The 20541-nt window shown below is 43.8% G+C and overlaps 1 protein-coding gene across 2 annotated transcripts in view; it reads left to right on the forward strand.

Moving 5' to 3' along the window:
* Positions 1-20541, forward strand: part of SLC10A7 (solute carrier family 10 member 7) — a 174031-nt gene that overhangs the window by 54374 nt on the left and 99116 nt on the right. For both annotated transcript variants that reach the window (XM_032224161.1, XM_032224159.1), the window contains exon 5: positions 3259-3297. In XM_032224161.1, coding sequence (XP_032080052.1) covers positions 3259-3297 — 39 coding nt within the window. The remainder of the gene's footprint in view (positions 1-3258; positions 3298-20541) is intronic.

Below are 20541 nucleotides of genomic sequence, written 5' to 3' on the forward strand. Positions count from 1 at the left end.
TTCAAACTGCTAGGTTGGCAGAAGTTGGGACAAGTAACAGGAGCTCACTCCATTATGTGGTGGTAGGGATTCGAACTGCCAAACTGCTGATCTTTCTGATCAACAAGCTCAGGGTCTTAGCCATTGAGCCACTGTGTCCCTTATGTACTTATTCCATGCTTAAACCAGAGAAATAGCAATAAATAGCAGTAACTGCAATTTTATGATAGTCAGAATATTCAAATATAGTCAAAAGCTAGTCCATGATGACTCAAATAGGCATATTATAGGATTGTAGTCTGTATTATAGTCATTTATTTTTGGTCAGTATATATTTCTTTGAGTTTTGTGCTGCTAATTATCTGCCCTTTTATGCCTGCTGTTAAATTTTATATCTAGAATTAATTTTTATAAGTGTGGCATTTTTATCTTATTGCTAGAATTAGTATGTATATAGTGCATGTGCTTAACCTAAGAGAGGATTAAGTTCAGGAACATTGTTAAGCATGTACTATGGAAAAAGGTAAAGGTTATCCTATATAATACATTCAGTCAAATGAAAACATTAATTCGTGGCTTGTATTGACCGCTGAAAAATTAATGGTGTTGGTTTCTAAATATTCCAGAGAAGAATTATAATTGATATAATACTTTTCTTCCCAAAGTGATGAGTAAATAGTATGCCAATTTGCATTATTAAGTGATTTGCTACAGGTCTGTTAGTTCTAATCTTAGGACTTGGTTTTGTTTTTGTGCAGTCAAAAGCAGAGAAGTGGGATGAGGCTCAAATTTCTTCTGCCTGTTCTAATTGCTGAAGTACACAGTGTGAGGATTCGAAATGGATTTTATTTAGTTATTTTAACTGCTCCCAATTTCCTCTTTTTCATTGTCACTTGCTAAAGGTATTGCAGACTTTATTCTGTGAATTTCAGTTGACCATGTTTCCCAGGGAAAATGATCTGGTAAAAAACCAAAATTCTTCTAAGGATAAAGAAAAGGACACCCAAGAAATATCAGAGTTTTTCTAATCCATCTTATTTGAAGTCTTAAATGTTTTAAAGTTTGGGCCTCATAAGGCTTAAGAGCTGGCCAAAAGAGGTTGACACTCCTGTTACAAGCCTACTTTGTAACTTACACAAGTTTAACTTGTGTAGTTAACTTGTGTAGTTTAAGAGGAGAGGTTCTCTTTAAGATTCTCCAGATGTGACTGATGCTGCTGATCTATCTGCTATGCAGGATAAATTCTCCTTATTGTAGCTCCCAAGCTATGGAATGCTATCCCTAAGGGGTCGTATATGGCTACTGTGTTTTTGTAAAACATTAGAGCCAGAAATAGCTGTTGTTCAGTGGCTAACTGTTGTATTTCTTTCTATCTTTAAGCTGCCTAAACAAAAAATAAATAAAACGCCCCTTCATAAAAATGTCATTACATAAAATATGTAACTATGAAAACATAATCTACTAAATGTTCATGAGTAGAAAACTTTGAGTGCCTAAAATATAACATGGTATCAAATGCCTCTAGGTCTGTAACTCACCCAAGAACTTTTATTCTCAAGGGCTTCCTCATTTGGTCCATAATTTAAGAAATTCATTTAACATTCAATCATCAATTTATATTTAACCCATATCCTTCCCATTATAATATCAGGTAGGACCATCTGAGCAGAGATAGAACTGATAAATCCACTCTACAAGTAGGGTGCTAAGGCAGTAAGATCCTAGTTGCTATTTGTCACTCTTCAAGGCAGGAGGATGCAGGAAGAGATCTTGTGAGATGATTAGAAGGACTGTAAGATCAGGTGATTCTTTAGATACCTGAACTCAACTTAAACCACATTGCTTCATATGTCATAGATTATTTCCTCAAGGTTTATCAAGGTGTGGAATTGCAAGTTGAAATCCTAATGTTACATTCTGACTTGTTAAACCATATTATGTTTATTAATTGTTGCAAAGATAATTATTTAGACTGGTTCCTCCTCCTCGTGTTCAAAGGCAGATGCTGAGAAAGTAGAGGTGTAAAAATATTTTGCTGTAGTTTTATAACTGTCAACCGTGATGTTTTATTTAGCTGTTTCTATTCAGAAGCTCTCCCCACAACATGGAATGCCATATGCCATTGTCCTTTTTAGCAAGCAAGCAAACAAGGCAGCAAAGCAAAACAAAATATTACAAGACTCTGCTTGCTTGTGTGTGGGCCACTGAGAAGCTGTGGTCCAGGGCTATCTTTTATTGATAAGGCCAGCCAAGGATGACTCTAATGAAATTATCAAAGCTTTGAATAAATTATGAACTTGAATAAGAAAGCTAAGCTCTCTGGAGCCAAGCATCTCATTAGCCATTCATTTTCATTGCACTCTCATAATAGAGCAGTAGGTTCTACTCAGTTTAGCCTCTGTTTTGGACTGGGTTCAAACTTTCAAGCTCTTTCAAAAACCTTTCGTCTATGGCTGGAAGATGTCCTTGGTGATTACTTTGATTCTGCTTCTGTTTCCCATGTAAATGGCACGTTTTCTTTTCTCTGCCCCTACCCCCTCCCTTTTTTGGGGGGGCTGTACGTGTTTCTACATAATCGGACTGGATGCCATGGAAAAATTCCTTCTGTTAAGGTAAAATAGGAAGCTTTACAAGATTTAAGCATTTTCTGTTTCTCAGAATTTAGTAATTTGTCAGAATGCTTTTCCCCAACATTATTTCTTGGATATTTAGGTAAGCTAAACATTTCTTCAAACTCAGTTGAGTCATTTATTTTTCTTTTCTTTTCTTTTTTGCTGCATTCGTTGTATTCTTTCTGGCCTTTGGAATTAAAGCACCTAGATAAGTTGTAATTTTAGTGCAGGATATATTCAGCTAAATGCTTGTAGCAAAAGATGTAAATTCAGTATTCTACTTGAAATACACTAGAAATATACAAATATATATTCTGTTCACATCATACTATTGATTACTTGTTACGTTATTTTTCTATTGACTTCCTTTAAAAAAAACCTCTACCTATGTTTTTCCTATAAGGAATTTTATCTAGCATAAACATGGTAATAGGTTTTTTTAAAAAAAATAACTTCCTTTATTTTTAAGTTGCCCAATGAGTATAAAAGTGAAATGTGAGTTATAAACATAAATAACAAAATAAGTAACTATTATCTGAAATGTGACTTTTCATAGGCTATTTTGCAATGATTTTAAATGGCAGTAGTTTACTAGAAAATATGAATTAAGCTCAGTATTATATATGAAATAGCAAGACTATTATTGATGTTTCTTTCATTCTTTTAGGCAGCTGCTATATTTAACTCTGCCTTTGGAAGTTTCTTGGTAAGTAATATCACCTTCCAATATTGTTTCAAAGCCTTACTATGCATTTTAACCATTACTGAATATTGAGTTAAGTTTCCTTTATCATATATCATACTTCTCTTTAAATACACATGCTTACATTTCTTTCCAGTATCTACTGCTTTCCAGAAAATTAGTGTGTGAATAATATTTGATCAATATAATTTAATGATGCTTAAGTACACATTAATATTCTTCTTAATGAGGAGACAATCCATTATTATTCAGACATTTGGGAGACTAGTGTCAATATATTGATTTTCTAATGAGGTTTATCACACAGTCATTATTTTCTATTAAGATGCCATGGTTTTTAAGGGAACATGCTCAGATGATGAGAGAAGCAATACTAATTCACTGGGTGATAAGTCACATGATTAGCATATTTTGCTGCCAGAGAACAAGCTTATTCTATGTCCCAAGGGAAACTGATGGAAGGAGTAAAAATAACTGGGCCATTCGAAATATAATTCCTGGGCGTACATTTTAGCATCCCCAAGCACAATATACTGTAAAATATACAGAAAAAGACATTTCAGTAATAATTTCCCTTATTTTGTGCATTATACAAATCAAATATCTGGACATATTTTTGCATGAAGTTACAATATATTTTTATAACGTAAATTGTTTATCTCCGCTATAGTCTAAAACATTTTTATTAAGGGTATTACCGTATATACTCGAGTATAGGCCGACCCGAATATAAGCCGAGGCACCTAATTTTACCACAAAAAACTGGAAAAGTTATTGACTCGAGTATAAGCCTAGGGTGGGAAATGCAGCAGCTACCGGTAAATTTCAAAAATAAAAATAGATACCAATAATGTTTTTGAATATTTATTTCAAAGAAAAACAGTAAACTAGCGGTGTATTCAATGAAATACTTCACTCACCTCATGATGCTGATGTCCCGCTGTGATGATGATGTCCCATGCAGCCGCGGGAGCGATGTCCTGCCTCCTATGACACACGGCACAGTGATTCCTATCATTGGATCACTGTACCAGAGGAGGTGGGACATCGCTATGTGGCTGCTTGCCATAACAAGGAGGAGGTGGGACATCGTTGCAGAGCGGCAGGAGGGGGAGGAAGGGGAATCGTAAGACAGCCCTGCATTACATTAGAACGTGAGGAGGGGGGATGGTGCGGTGCGCGCTGCGCGGCAAACTGACACAGAGGGAGGGGAAACTCACAGGGGCACTGGGCCATTCACGAGTGTCACCCAGCGGCATGGCCCCGCCCCTTTTTCTCCTCCATTTCGGGCAAATTTTTCACTGACTCGAGTATAAGCCGAGGCGGCTTTTTTCAGCCCAAAAAGTGGGCTGAAAAACTAGGCTTATACTTGAGTATATACAGTAGTAAATACATAATATAAAGATGCATGAAAATACTCTTTATAGATCATGAATGCTTACCAATAGATTAAAATGAATGTTATACAAGAGAGATAATTAGATATGCACGTGCATTAAGATGTGTTCCTGATGTTAAAATTTTAACTCAAAATATCTGGCATTTTAAAAATTGTTCTTATTTTCTTTATGATATAAATTAACTCGCATACACAGAATTGCTAGTTTTCCAGGGCGCTGCTCAGGAGAGTCCAAGCAAGGGTTCAATACAGCCAAACTGCCCAGAACTGAATTGAAACTTTAAGCCACACCTCTGGTGCTGATTATCTTCAGATTTTTTTCAATTCAGCTAGCCCAGTAGGACGTGCTTAGAGTTTCTCTTCATTCTATTGCTTTGCTTGGACTCTCTTGAGCCTTTTATTGTAGGTAAGGTTTAGATTAGGGTGTGAGCAGGCTGAGTGAGCGTGTTTGAGGTTTATTTAATTCATTTACGATCTGAGCTCACTCCTCATTTCCCCAGCATCCTGCTTATCTCCCAGGCGCTGCTCAGAATGCAGGCAGCTGCTGGGGGAAGCCCATGGGTCGGAATGCCGACGCCAGCGCTACTACGACCCCCGCTGGGGGGGGAAAGTCCCCGCTGAGGCTCCTGTGGTTGGCGTGCGTGCCTTTGGTGGCCGGCGTGCAGGTGCAGTGCCTCAGAGCTCCGCTTTGCTTGCCGGCAACTTTTAAATTGGTTAGTTTATTCCGGTCGCCATTTTGGAGCTATTTGCGGTTTTGGTTTCCTATTCAACCGCGTGCTGCAGCTGCCTGCAGTCTGACTCATGGCAGGAGCCACATGGAGCCATTCCTTGTCCGGCCTGGCTGGAAAATTTGGCTTGTATCTTTACCACCTGAGCGGCTAGGATTGGGGCCGCTGGTCACAAGCCTTGTTCCTGCAAGCGCTGGGAGCTATTAACACTCGTGTTTTATTCCACCTGGCTGCATATTGGTGCTGCGATCCCTCCACGTCTCTTCAGAGTGTCTGTTTGGTCTGCAGGCCTTTGCAAGGTGGTGAGTGGAGGTAGCCCCTGGTTATCAATTGGGCCTTAGTTTCCCTTATGGCTGAGCAGGTTCCTGAGGATTCCACCCAGGCAGGGTGTTCTTCCAGGGCTTTCTCCAGGCAGGCCGGCATGGCTGCCACGGGCCATGGCATGGCTGCCAGGGGCTCCAAGCCATACTCCAGGCCCGGGCCTAAGCAGGGGTCTGGGTCAGACAAGGACGCATTGCATTGCCAAAAGGCCCTTGAGAAACAGTTCTCCAAGGCCCAGCACCAAGCACAATCCTCTAATTCGGTGTCTCCTGAGGAGCCCGCCATGGAGGTTCCTCCGGCCCAGCCTAGGCCTGTTTCAGACAGTGAGAATGAGGGCTGGGAGTTTTCACCCACGGGCTCCATGTCTAGGGCAGTATCTCCAGGCCCTTCTATGGTAGATCAGGCTGATCTGTTCGCTTGCCCTTCGGATCTAGAGGAAGGCCCTGCTCCGGGTCCCTTGGCTCCTCAACACCCACCTCCCGGGATCAAGCCCAGGGCTCACCCCAGGGAGGATCTTGGGCCTGACCTTTCAGTTTAGATGCAGGAGGTTATTAACAGGGCCATTTCCCAGGGCATAGAGGTGGGCATGCTGCATAAAGGCAAACACACCCCCAAGACTAAGCATCTGGAGCCTCAGCCAGTTACCAGGGTCGCATCTCCCCCACATATCTTGAATTCCCCCCATTTCTCTTCGGGTTCCGAGGCTTCGGACTGAGAGGAGGGGGAAGATATTCTTCCTGTTCAGGAGGTTGAATTCTCGGGGGAGGAAGGTGCGACGGCTCAAAAGCCCACTTCTTCGGGGCTATTTAACATTGCCAATTTCAAAACCATTTTGGACAAGGCCAAGCTGGCTACCCGCATGGGGTCCACTCCACCTGTTCAGGCTCCTGCTGAACTGGATGACTTGTCTGGGGATTTGTTTGAGGAACCTGTCTCGGTCCAGGAAATTATTCCTATTCCCAAAATGTTTCTTAATTGGTTCAGAAACAGTGGGCCCAGCCAGCTACCATGGCTACTCCCTCTAGCAATGATAAGAAGCTGTACACTGTAGATGCCAGTCTGGAGGATTTGCTTAAGCTGCCACCTATCGATCCTCTGATTGCGGCCCTCACCTCAACATCAGTGCTTCCTCCTGATCTATTAGAGGGTCTTAAAGCTGAGGATAAGAAGTCCGAGAATGTCTGTCATAAAATGCACCAGGCGGCTGCATGGGCGATTAAGACCTCCGCCTCGGCTTCATTTCTTTCCAGGGCTGCTCTCCTCTGGTTGAGGCAGTGAATGGCGTGGGTTCTGGTTAGGGATACTAAGTTGAGGCAAGAGATTAACAAGATCATGAGTATACAGCCAATGCCACTCTCAGTGTGGCTAAGTTTGCTTCTAGGGCCCTGGCTTCAAATCTTGCCACCAGGCGTCTCTTGTGGCTGAGGCACTGGAACGTAGACATGCGTTCCAAGTGGAAGTTAGTTTCTGCCCCTTTCAAAGGGCTCAAGCTTTTCGGGGAGGTCCTGGATCTAGTCCTAGTTGAAAATAAGGACAAAAAGAAGATGATGCCGTCGGTTTCTAAGAAATCCGACAAGAAGGGCTTCTACTCCTACAGGAGGCAGCCTTTTCAGAACACGGAACCTTCCTCCAGTTCCGCTCCCTCACATCGGCCATTCAACCAGCAGGCGGACAGGTCCCAGGACCGCCAGTCCTTTCGGGACAGAGGTCGCCAACAGTATTACTCCAGACGTCCCTTTCGGGGGGGATCTGGTTCCCTCCCTTTCAGAAAGTATAAGTTACTGTTGGGGGTCGGCTCCCATGGGAGGGCGACTCCAATTGTTTTATGACCAATGGGAGCAGGTCACATCGGATCAGTGGGTCTTAAAAACGATCTGGCTGGGTCTCACCCTGGAGTTCCTCTCTCTTCCTCCCCATCATTTTGTCAGGTGCCCCATTCCCTCGTGTCCAGTCAAAAGGTCCCTCGTGGAACAGGAAGTAAGACATCTCATGGAGATCAGGGCCATAGAACCAGTTCCACCTGGTCAGGAGGGGACAGGGTTCTACTCCATCCTGTTTCTGGTCCCCAAAAACTCCAAAGGGTGGAGGGGGATCCTAGATCTAAAGAGGCTAAATTATCATGTCACCTATCGGAGGTTCAAGATGCAGTCCCTCCAGTCTATCCTGGGCTGCATCAGGCCGGGGGACATCTTAACCTCCATAGATCTAAAAGAGGCCTACCTCCATGTACCCATCTGCAAAGCCCACCGCAGATACCTGAGGTTCACTTACGCCGGCCAGCACTACCAGTACCGGGCCATGCTGTTCGGCCTATCATCTGCCCCCAGGACTTTCACCAAGATCCTCACAGCTGTGGCAGCTTTCCTCAGATCGCGACCAGTGTGGCTGCACTGTTATCTAGACGAAGTGCTTATCCAGTCGTCATCCCCCCAGCAGGCGGTCAGGGATCTGCATTACACGATGCATGTTCTTCGGAGTCACGGGTTCTCCATCAACTTGGAGAAGAGCCACCTTCACCCAACGACCAGGCTTTAGCATCTAGGGGCCGTCATCGACACCGTCGCCTGCCAGGTCTTCCTATCACTGGAGCGGGTGACAAGCCTCAGAGAGATGGTCATGCAGGTACGGTGGTCTCATGCCAAGATCGTTCAGCTATCGCAGCTCCTGGGCAAGATGATCTCATGCCTGTCCATCATTCCGTGGGCATGTCTTCACTCTCGTCCCCTCCAGTAGCTCCTTCTGCCCTATCAAAGAGCCAATGAGAGCAGCTCGCCGAGGCTCATACCGGTCTCCATGATGGTGCATGACTCGCTCAGGTGGTGGTTGTCTCCTGCCCTGAAGAAGGGGTCTCCATTCAAGGAACCGACCCGGCTCACCATCACGACGGATGCCAGTCTGTATGGTTGGGGGGCTCACTTCCGCAACCAGATAGCCCAGGGCAGGTGGTCCTCGGCCGAGGCATCGCACAGCATCAACTGGCTGGAGCTGAGGGCGGTCTGGTTGGCCCTGCTTTGATTCCAGACGGGCATTCAGGGTCGTCACGTGAGGGTGCTGATGGACAACGTCGCAACAAAGGCGCACATCAACCGCCAGGGGGCATGTGGTCCAGGTCCTTGATGTCGGAAGCTGACAACCTAGGTTGGTGGGCGGAGATCCATCTGCTGTCCACACAGGCGGAGCACATCTCTGGTACGGTGAACACCCAGGGAGATTGGTTGAGCAGGGCAACTGTTGACCACTCGGAGTGGTGCCTGCGCCCACATCTGTTCCAACGCATAGTTCAGAAGTTCAGCTGCCCCCAAGTCGATCTGTTCGCCACAGCAGTCAACTCTCATCTTCCCAGGTTTTTCACCAGATTTCATGACTCAAGGGCCAAGCGAGTAAATGCTCTACACTGCCCTTGGCCAAAAGAGCTGTTCTACGCCTTTCCACCATTACCCCTCCTTCCCAGAGTCATCAGGAAGATCCTGGCGGAGGCAGCAGAGATCCTTCTGGTAGCTCCCTTTTGGCCCAGGAGGACCTGGTTTGCTGATCTGGTGAGTCTTTCCGTTCAAGATCCGTGGTGGATTCCTCCATACAAGATAACTCTCTGTCAGGGGGCCCTTCTACATCCAGAGCCTCAGTGGCTACAACTTGCCATCTGGCACTTGAGAGGGATCTCTTGAGCAAGGACAACCTTTCCACCAAAGTGATCTGCACCATCCAGGTGTCACGTCGTCCTTCCACGACTCAGATTTATGACGCTACCTGGAGGGCTTTCGTTGCCTGGTGTTCTTCCAGAGGTGTTTCAGCTTCTTCGGCTTCGGTTCCTGTCATTCTCGACTTTCTGCAAGACGGCCTTGACAAGGGTTTGGCGCCCAACACTCTTCGTCGTCAGGTGGCTGCGCTTTCCACCATCCTGGCCCCTGTGGGTCAGTTTTTTCTCGGCCGTCATCACAACATTCGTAGTTTTCTCAGTTGGCGACTAACCTGAGTCCCCCGATGGTTCACAGATACCCGACTTGGGACCTTAATGTGGTTTTGCGGGCTCTGGTTGAACCGCTGTTCGAGCCTATCCGATCGGCCAGTTTGAAAAACCTGACATTTAAGACCGCTTTTCTCATTGCCATCACTTTGGCTAGACATATCTCTGAGCCGGCTGCCTTGTCTGTTCGTGAAGACTTGTGTTTGATTCACCAGGACAGGATGGTCCTTAGGCTGGATCCTTCTTTCGTGCCTAAAATTAATTCCTGGTTCCACCGAGCCCATGAGGTCATCCTTCCTGACTTCTGCCCGCATCCGAGGCATCCTCGTGAGGAGCGCTGGCACAAACTGGATGTTTGCAGGATGGTACGGAGATACATCAAGCGTACGGCCAGTTTTCGACGTTCTGAATCGTTATTTGTATCTTTCCAGCCACCGTCTCAGGGCAAGAAGGTTTCCTCGTTTACGATTGGCGGGTGGCTTAGGGCCTGCATCGCTCTGGCCGGTACCCAGTCATATCACAGCGCATTCGACCAGAAGTGCTGCCACCACCGCGGCCTGGGCAATGCGGGCTCCCATCGAGGAGATTTCCAGAGCGGCCACATGGACTTCCTTATCTCCGTTTGTGCAGAATTACAAGTTGGACAAGTTTGCTTCAGCAGAAGGGGCCTTTGGGAGGCGTTGGCTGCAGGGTATTCATTCCAGTGGAGAGACCCTGTCTGCTTCTGCTTCCCACCCTAGTGACATTTAGCTTGGGTATGTCCCTTGCTTGGACTCTCCTGAGCAGCGCTCTGGAAAAGGACCATTGAACTTACCTGAAGGGTCGTTTTCAGGGCGCTGCGAAGGAGAGTCCACCCCACCCTGGGATCTGGCTCCACTGTTATCATGTTTTCTCCTTGGATGTTCCGGTTGGCCTTGTTCCGGTTATGTTTATTGTTGATCCAATGTTGGACTTCTCAGCGGGCAACAGTTCCACGTCTTCATTGAAAAATCTGAAGATAGTCAGCACCAGAGGCGTGGCTTAAAGTTTCAATTCAGTTCTGGGCAGTTTGGCTGTATTTAACCCTTGCTTGGACTCTCCTTCGCAGCGCCTTGAAAACGACCCTTCAGGTAAGTCCAATGGTCCTTTTCTGTTTATCAAAGGATGGTTTTGCAGGTATATCGTGTAGAAAAGAACTATTTCCAGGACTGGGAAGATGGGGTAGCAATTACTGTGAGAATCTGAATCTATGCTTTCGGATACTGCATTGCAGTATCAATGGCTGTATGTGAAGGGTCAAGATACCTCACAAAATTCCTCCCTGACGTTCTTGCTCTCTATAGTAAACTGTTTTGGTATTCCTCCAGCTTCCATTCATTTTGGGAGATTCAGGAAGGACCTAGGTATATTTGACTTCTATTACAACTATGAACTTGTCCCAAGTGCACATATGCAGATGTACTTTTGATTTCCTTTTTCTCTTTAAAAAGTTGATGTTTGATCTGGATATTGAGGACATAAGCTAAATCCTTTGTCTTCCTGATCTAGATGTGATTTGTCACTACCTGTAGCCACTGAAGCTTGAAATGGTCTTATTAAAAGCTTTCTCCCAGACATCTAATGGATCTCAGAGAACATTGGGAGTTTTCCCCAAACCTATTGGTAGTAATTCCACTGAGCACCTGGATAGAATCTTGGAACTGGGAAGCAGTTTAAGCCTTTGGAATAATTGCTCCTGAATAGCCTCCTTTGATTGATGCTTAGTGGAACTTAGTTTTTCCAAAAGAAGTGACAAAAGTAATACCTGGAACGTGGTAGAGGAAAATGAAATTAGACTAAACATGGGTATTGGTTCATTATTTAAGTCTACACCATGTTGGTAAGAGTAGTGAAGTAGTGAAGCAAGAGTAGTGAAATAGTGACATTTCTGTGCTTTTATAGTGTCACTTCCATTTGATAATTTTGTTTAAGATTGCTTCTTCTATTAGGGAATGATGGACAGGAAATGTCAATTCCTAATGCAAAATTTTGCTGATGAAGACTTTTCTGTTTACTCTCTATTGATAGAGTCATAAATGTCTGCGATATCATCTGGCACTATTATCTTTGAATTTGGGAAATGGATATTTCTTAGCATGACCTCTGCCATCTTCAAGCTTAATCCATTGCGCTGTCACTTGGGAGAATGACCTGATGGATCTGATAAACATTTCTTTGAGGGAGGGAACAGGGAAGCATGATGTCCTGTGTGGAAAATATCAATGGTGATCCACTTCTCAGCAAACCATCTCTGCACCTTTATGTTTTAAATATGAATTGTCCAATGTTAAAAACTCTGGGAAGTTTATTGAGAATGTAGCAAGGAGTCAGCTACAGAAAGCTGGGAGGAAGTGTTTTGTCTTCTTTCCTCTGTATTCAGGGTTAGATATAGAATGAAAATGGCATTGGTCACTCCAATACATGAGCGTTGTCATATCCTAAGTGGGATAAGTGTACTTATTCTGATATTATTAGATCTTGCAGTAATGTATTTCTGTTAATTAGTGTATCCTTATGAATTACCTGAAAAGATTGGAATTGGGGCATCATGGTATAGTAGTTGTACACTTTTTCCTTACTGGGTGGCTTCAATAGGGAGGAGAAGCCAATTTGTTAAGAACTTTGGTATGGAATACCCAAGATGTAATCCTTCCCCGTACTTTTTCACGTATATGAAACTACTGGTGGAAATATGATCAATATGCGATTATAGACAGCTATATAATTCCACCCTAGGCAAAGCTTGACTTGGAAAGAAGAAGAATATGTAGCTTGTTAAAGTCAGACTGAACTGCTACAACAGGGGTCCCCAACCTCTGGGCTATGGCCCACTAATGGGCCATGAGGTGTTTGCAACCAGGTCATGGAAACAAGTGAGCGTGTGTGCATCCGACTTGTGCTGGCAGCAGGCCAGCACTTGCAGATGAATTCCATTTGCGTGAGTGGCAGGAACTGTGTGCATGCTAGCCAACCGCTTGTGTGGAACCATCCCCCCCCCCCCGTCAGTCCACAAAACCAGAAAGATTAGGGAACAAGAAAAGACAAAGTTGCTGTTCTTCAAACAATAGAGATTCATGCTCTGGTTTATTTATTTACTAAGGCTTATATACTATTCGAGTTGAAAATTACTATAGAAGCAAATACTTAATACAGTAACAAGGTTTAAATATACAATATACCAATATAATGATAAAATAGTATAACAATCCCAACTATTACCAGATCATTTCTTCAGGCGCACTCTTACTTCACATCATCCCCAAAATCCTTGCAGAAGAGCTGATTTTTATTTATTTTCTGAATATTAGCAAGGACGGAGCCAACCTTTTGTGATATTTAGCAAAGTTGGGTGGTTGGGCGGTTTGTCTACATGGCATTGCATGGTAGTGACATTCCTTAGAATTAAGGCATAGAGTTAAGTAGCCTAGACTACTACTAGGCATTTTTCATGGGCTGCCTTTAAAAGTCACAGAAAAGCTGCATTTAATTTAAAAGGCAGTAGCCTTCATCTTAGCAAATGAAAGTCGTCATAATCGCATCATAGCGGGGGAGAGCCATGCTGTTCTTACCCTTGGGTTTCTGAATGGAATTCAGGGTTTTGGTTTTAAGCCCCAAATGGTTTTAGTTCTACATGCCACCTTTGTCTTCTTGTAGAATTAAGCATTCAGAGAACAATCTCTAGCTTTTGGTAGTCCCCCATTAATGGGAAGTTTTAAAAAAAGATAATAGGCCCTGGCAGTTTTTCTCTTTTGGTCCTTATACTTTGGAACAGTCTCCTTGAGGCCAAATTGTAGCTTTTGGAAGCTAACAAAAACTGAGCTCCTGAGGATACTTGGCAAATGTGAATTAGTAATATCTGCCTTTATAAATTGTATGGATCTATAGTGTGAATGTGTTATATTCTTCTAATTTTAATTTTGTTATTATTTTGAATTACTTGAAATGAGGATAGCTTATAAAATGGATACTGTACATTCATCAATTGTATATATAAATTGCACACTACTATGTTAATAACAGTAATCTGGAAAACTGATATAAGAAGTTCTTTTTGTTGGCTATGAAGGTTAAGCCCTTTATCTAAGTAAGTATAAATCTTTACCTTCCCATGTTTAATTAACCTTTCAAACATTCTGATTTGTTGTTACTGACTTGTAGTGTAAACCTATGATTTGCCTGCTCATCTGAGAAGAAAATTATTTGCCCTCTTTCAGTAGAAAAAAATAGTATGTAATAATATATCTGTATGAATTAAATCTTATGTATAGCTGCTAGGTTAATTGTTACAGAAAAACTCAGTCTCATAACTGAGTTCTGTTTATTTACTACAGCTCTATAATAATGTGTTGGTTCCATGGAACATTAATGTTCAGATATCTACTTAGCATCCAAGTCAGCAGCCAGAAGTTATCATAAATTAGTCCACAATCTTGACAACATGACAAATTCTGACATATTTCTAATCTGTTAAGATCAACCAGCGAGAATAGTTTGAATTGCTATCCAATACCTCTTCCATATATAGTTTCTGTATTGTTTATGCCACAACGCCAAATAATTGAGATCTGTTTCATCCATAGATTGCATAATTGATCCCTTTTTATTTTTTACCATTCTCTCTCTCGAGCCATTGATTAATCTTACTCTTTCTTTGAATCTATAACTATCCTGTAGTTCAGGCATTCACTGTTTGTCTTGGCTTTTTGTTTTGGGGTGTAGTAGTTCAAGGCTTATACTCAAAGCTCAAAGATTAGTTGACTTTTAAAACTGTTCCTTTTAATTTTGTCATATCACAATTCCTACTTCCTAGCCTGAATTTTCACAACCAACATTTCTCAATCTTTTTAAACTCCTGTTTAGTCTCACCCATGCTTAAAGGAATCATTATTTGCATTAGAAACCACATTAAATCTAAGATCTGATAGACTACCGTAGGTAAATTCCCAGTGGTAGAAATACACAGCAAGAGGATGGAATGCTTGAAATTGTAAACTAAGTAGGTGAGCTAGGGTTACTATACCAAAGAGATGGTAAAGAGTTGAATAGAAATATTGTAAAATGTAAGGGAAGGAGTCTTCAGAATCACGTACAAAAATAGTAAGATTTTTTTAAAATAAAGTTGAAGTGATTCAAGCTAGCTTAGAGTTTGTTGGGATCTGTTGGAGTTGAATATAAGATTCGTAGGCTTTTGAATATGAGAGTAATAACATAAAAATAAAATTCAATAGAAAAATACCTTAGAAAATACCTTTACAAAATATTGCAAAACTAAGATATAGAAGGTTAGGATAGAATAGATGCTAAATAAGTTAGGATAAATTATAGTAGGTGTATAGATACGGAGTAAAATAAATAAAATAAATAAAAATGAAACCTGGATGTCCATGTCTGTTGGCTTATTTCAGAATTTTTCTGATATCAAAAAATTAATTACTGTCTTAACTGTATGCAACATAATTTCAATTTCAATTTAATAAATTTGTATGCCGCCCACTCCCTTGGGACTCTGGGCGGCTTACAGGCAAGATAAAAGAAGCATTTAAAAATTTAAGATAAAGATACAATAATTAAAATTACACACCATCCATTGTGTCTAAGTGGGGCTGGATATTGATCAACAGCCCCAGGCCTGCTGGAACAGCCAGGTCTTGGTGGCTTTACGGAAGGCCAGGAGAGTGGTAAGGGTCCATATCTCTACGGGTAGATTGTTCCACAGGGCCGGCGCAGCTACAGAGAAGGCCTTCCCCGGGGGGCCGCTAGCCGGCATTGTCCGGTCGACGGCACCCGGAGGAGGCGCAACCTGTGCGATCTTGTTGGTCGTTGGGAGGTAAGTGGCAGGAGGCGGTCTCTCAGGTAGCCAGGTCCTAAACCATGTAGGGCTTTAAAAGTAACGACTACCACCTTGAAGCGCGTCCGGAGACCAATGGGGAGCCAGTGCAACTCGCAGAGGATGGTGTTGTAACATGGGTGTATCTAGGTACACCCAATATCGCTCGCGCGGCTGCATTCTGGACCAACTGCAGTCTTCGAACACTCTTCAGGGGCAACCAACACCGACTGCAACCTGTCTGAGAGGTAGGAGGAGAACCACCTTAAGATGGTGCCTCCCACTCCCACCTTCCGTAACCGTCGCAGAAGTATACCATGGTCGATGGTATCGAAGGCCGCTGAGAGGTCAAGAAAGCACTAGGATAGAGGAATGTCCTCTATCCCTGGCCCGCCAGAGATCATCGATCAGCACGACCAAAGCAGTTTCGGTACCGTAACCAGGCCTGAAACCTGACTGAAAGGGATCCAGATAATCTGCTTCATCCAAGGTCCGCCGGAGTTGAAAGGCCACCACCTTCTCAACACCTTCCCTACGACCGGGAGGTTGGAGACTGGGTGATAGTTGTTTAAGATGGCTGGATCCAGGAAAGGTTTCTTAAGGAGGGGTCTCATCACCGCATCCTTTAGAGGGTGCGGGAAGGATCCCTCCCGAAGAGAGGTGTTAACAATCCTCTGGAGCCAGCCACGTGTCACCTCCCTGCTGGTCGAGACCAGCCAGGAGGGACACGGGTCCAGTAAACAGGTGGAGGCACTCACTGCTCCCATGGCCTTGTCCACTTCTCAGGAGCGACAAGTTGAAACTCACTCCACAAAATCCAATCAGACCTTCCCCCAGCATCTCGGCTGGTACCGTCCAAGTGGAGTCCAGGTCTGTCCGAATCCGAGCGATTTTATCCGACAGAAACTGAACAAATTCCTCAGCTCTACCCTGTAAGGGCTCGTCCGCATCCCTCCCTTTCAAGAGGGGAGCGGGCTATCCTAAACAGGGCAGCTGGGAGAGATTCTGCGGATGCAATAAGAGCGGAAAAATGAGCACATTTTGCTGCCCGTATCGCCACTAGATAAGTCCTAATAAAGGCTCTTAATTGTGTTCGGTCGGATTCGGAGTTACTAGCCCTCCAGCGTCGCTTTAGATGTCTCTTTTGGCGCTTCATCTCCCGGAGTTCCTCGGTAAACCAAGGAGCCCTCCTGGATCCACTGCCGCAGAGAGGCCGTAAAGGCACAATCCGGTTTAGAGCCTCCGCCGCCGCTATATTCCAAGCAGCGACCAAGGACTCCGCTGGACTGTGGGCCAGAGAGTCAGATATCTCACCAAGTGCCGTCTGAAATCCCATAGGGTCCATCAGGTGCCTGGGGCGGAACTGCTTAATCGGTTCCCCCTCCCTACAGTGGGGGATTGGTTCCGAAAGTCAAGCCTCAGTAGGAAGTGATCTGACCATGACAAGGGCAAGATCTTAATGCCCTTCAAATCTAGATCACGTCTCCACTGCTCTGAGAGAAACATGAGGTCGAGCGTGTGACCCGCTGTATGAGTCGACCCTGAATTACCTGGGTCAAGTCCATGGCCTGTCATGGAAGCCATGAACTCCTGTGCTCCATCAGAGCGTTCGCCGAGCGACGGCAGGTTGAAATCCCCCAGCACTATAAGCCTGGGGAACTCAACCGCCAGTTTGGCTACTGACTCGAGGAGCACAGGCAGGGCTGTTATAATGCTGTTGGGAGGTAGGTACATTAGAAACAAACCCACTTGACCCCCAAGGTCCAACTTCACCAGAAGGGACTCACACCGACAGTCTCTGGAGCAGGGATCCTACGAGGAACTAGTGACTCTCGGATGATGACTTCCACTCCCCCACCCCTTCCCTGGTGTCGCGGCTGGGCACATTCCCTGGTGTTGCCTTCTGGCACATTTCAGTGAGGGGGACTCCTCTCTCTGGCCCAGCCAGGTTTCAGTAATACATACCAGGTCTGCCCCCCTCATCTAATATTAGGTCCCGGGTGAGGGAGCTTTGTGAACCACAGACCTGGCATTTAGCAACAGCAAGCCTGAGACCAGGGTCCTGACAACTCTCGCCATCTGGTCCTGGAGTGGAGCTAACAGGGCCGGAAGGAGGGATCGCTGTGACATAGCGAACCCTCCTTCCCCGGTAATGGCTAGCCCTGTAACTCCCATCAAACTGCCCTCTCCCAACTATGACGGGATGCACCGGCCCATCCCCGCACCCGTAGACCCCACTTCCCCTCCCGTGGCCTCCGTTCTCCCAGGCAGGCCATTCATACCATACATTCTGGGATGAGAGGTAGATCGGGCCCCCATCCACTTCTGCTTGTGCACTCAGTGTGGGGGCTCTGGGCCGCGCTCTCAGTCCCCCCATCCATACGGCCAAGCATTTTGCACATACATACCCCACTAAATTAAAATACAGTGATACCGTACAATGGCTAAGAAAAAATTCATTAAATTAGAAAGCTGTGGGATCATTCATCACACATACATACCACATGTACTCTCCATACCAAAAGAAAAATTGCGCTGTTGTTAAAAGATGTGCAAATTCAGATAGAGTTGTGGGTGGGTTTGCCAAGAGTCAGTCTGGAGTGGTTCGCGAAGATGTAAAGGGGGAAGAAGAGTCACGTCTTCTCACTTCCTGCGCGGGAGATACTATAGGTGATATTGCAAAAGAGGGGTCCAACAGGTTCCAGGCGGGCTATGATGGTGTGCCTTGAGTCCCATGTCCATGTCTAGCAGGCGTGAATAAGGAACCAGGTAGAAAGCCCCGTCGAAGTAGAAGCAAACCTGAGGGCCAGGGAAGGAGGGAAAGGCCGCAGCATAGAGAAGGCCTAGAGGGAAGACTAAGGGGCCATGCACGGCCCCAAGGCCCACTGCCAGGTCTTATATCGCCCCATGACAAACCGAAGAACCCTCTATAAGCCAGCCAACAGAGTCCACAAACGCCAAAGGAGACAGGGGGCGTAGATGACAAAACCGCCAGGATCAACCAGAAACGCACTCCGTTGGAGTAGAGGGGAGAGAGGGAGAGAACATAGTAGAAGAAATAAAAGAGGGCTATCACAAAGAGAGAGTAGATGGACACAGGTATCTCTTACCGCTTGCATACTGCTTTCAATAGAAGGGAAATTGTCCTCCATCTGGAATATTGAAAACCAGTTCACTAAATTGAATTGGATTATTTTTAATAGGGAATAGGGAATTGTACATTGTAAGCTCAGCAACATCTGAGACAACTGGATTGCATTCCCTTATAGAAACATAATTACAGTTAATTTTTAAATTATGAAGTCAGAGGATAAAGAAGGCTAAAATTGAAATCAGAGTGGTAGATATAGTTGAAGTACACTTTGTGAGGGAAATTGCTGTGCTAGTTTGAGAGTTCTGGATATATAAATGTGGATTTTCTTAGAAAAGAATACATATTCTCTTGGTATTCAAATGTATTAGCATTTGATAGACTGCATTATTGGGCAATGACTGGCTTAAAAAGCTTCAAACTAATGTTAGCTTGGAAATGAATTCCTGTAGTTCTGCAGGCAGATATATGTGCATTTATAACTTATGTAAGAACATCATAGGTCTAATTAAAACATACGCTTTTAAAGAATTAATTGTAACAGAAAACTTTTTCTCTAGCTAGACTGGTAATAAGTAATGATAGATGAATTCAATTTACATATATTCAGAGAATATTTTATACCACAGAGAATTTTTCTAAGTTAAGAAGTTAATATCATTATCTCCTCCCCTCATTTAAAAGTTGGATTTAGAATAATTGTAGAACATAAGCGATTTGGGTTTCCCTCAAGAGAATAACTTAATAAAGTATGCTAACATTTTCGTAATTCATTCAGTGTATTTGATTATTATTAGCGATATTGTGGTTCAAAGAAACCAATTCCATTATGAAGTAATCTCATCAATAGAGCAGGATTTACTTTTGAGTAAATTTGTATCGTATCAGGATTAGTAGCATGCAATTAATCCTAGGCTGTTTATATCCTTATATAATTTGATTTTCTGCTTCATTTATATTATTGTGCACATAGTAATCTGTAAAAATGAGAATAGGTTATTTTCCTGCCTAGTTATCACTGATTGATATTCAAGGTAGTTGGGCAGCTTTTTAAAAATCCTCATTTCCCTCCTTTTCTTCCTTTTAATCTAAAAACTTCTATCCTGCTAACCATTTTATTGTACCTCAATAAAATGTCAAGCATGCCTCCCTCAGTAACCAAGAAAGAAACCTCTCACTTCAATGGTTGTGGAATTAAAAGTACTTTTACTGGTTATGAATAGATAGCAGCGAAGTAAAGCAAGGTCTGAGGCAGAAAAGCGTGAAATCATACATATCAAACTTTGCTCAGCCCCCCTCCCTCCAACACCCACCACCCCATTGCCCAATCTGCATCTCCCTTAGGTGTCATGTGGGTTGCATCTCCAAGTAGCATCTTCAGATTGGTATGCAGGAGGTTGGCCTGACCAGGTCCAAACATCAGCCATCAGCATGCACAGACGATGGTGAGAACAAAACTCCCTGTTGACAAATCCTCCTGTACTAATTATTCCCATCCCAATACCATGCCCTTCCCCCGTTTCCATGGCAGCCGAAAGCAAGCAAGTGAAAGCAGAGGCTGACAGCTAAGCATTTTGGAGTTGCACTTTGAAATAAAATGCTATCTGATGCTGTTTTTATTATATGCTACTTGTGCAATCACCAATGAATATATTAGCAATTTATTGTAATCTGATTTTTGAGAGCTTGCCAATGACAATACATGACAGTCTTGTGAATATGCAAAAGATGCTAATTTTAATAAATACCACTTTACTGATGGTTACAATATAGGAGGCAGCAGGGAGGGGAGGGAGCTTAATTTTTATGCTTTATATTGAAGCAAAGATTTCCTCTACCCAGCTGGATGGAGTTTCTGGGGTAAAAGGTATATTGCTCTTCTGCCAGTCTGTTCACTTA

Source organism: Thamnophis elegans, chromosome 9 (genome assembly GCF_009769535.1).
Source record: "Thamnophis elegans isolate rThaEle1 chromosome 9, rThaEle1.pri, whole genome shotgun sequence".
NCBI classification, from domain to species: domain Eukaryota; kingdom Metazoa; phylum Chordata; class Lepidosauria; order Squamata; family Colubridae; genus Thamnophis; species Thamnophis elegans.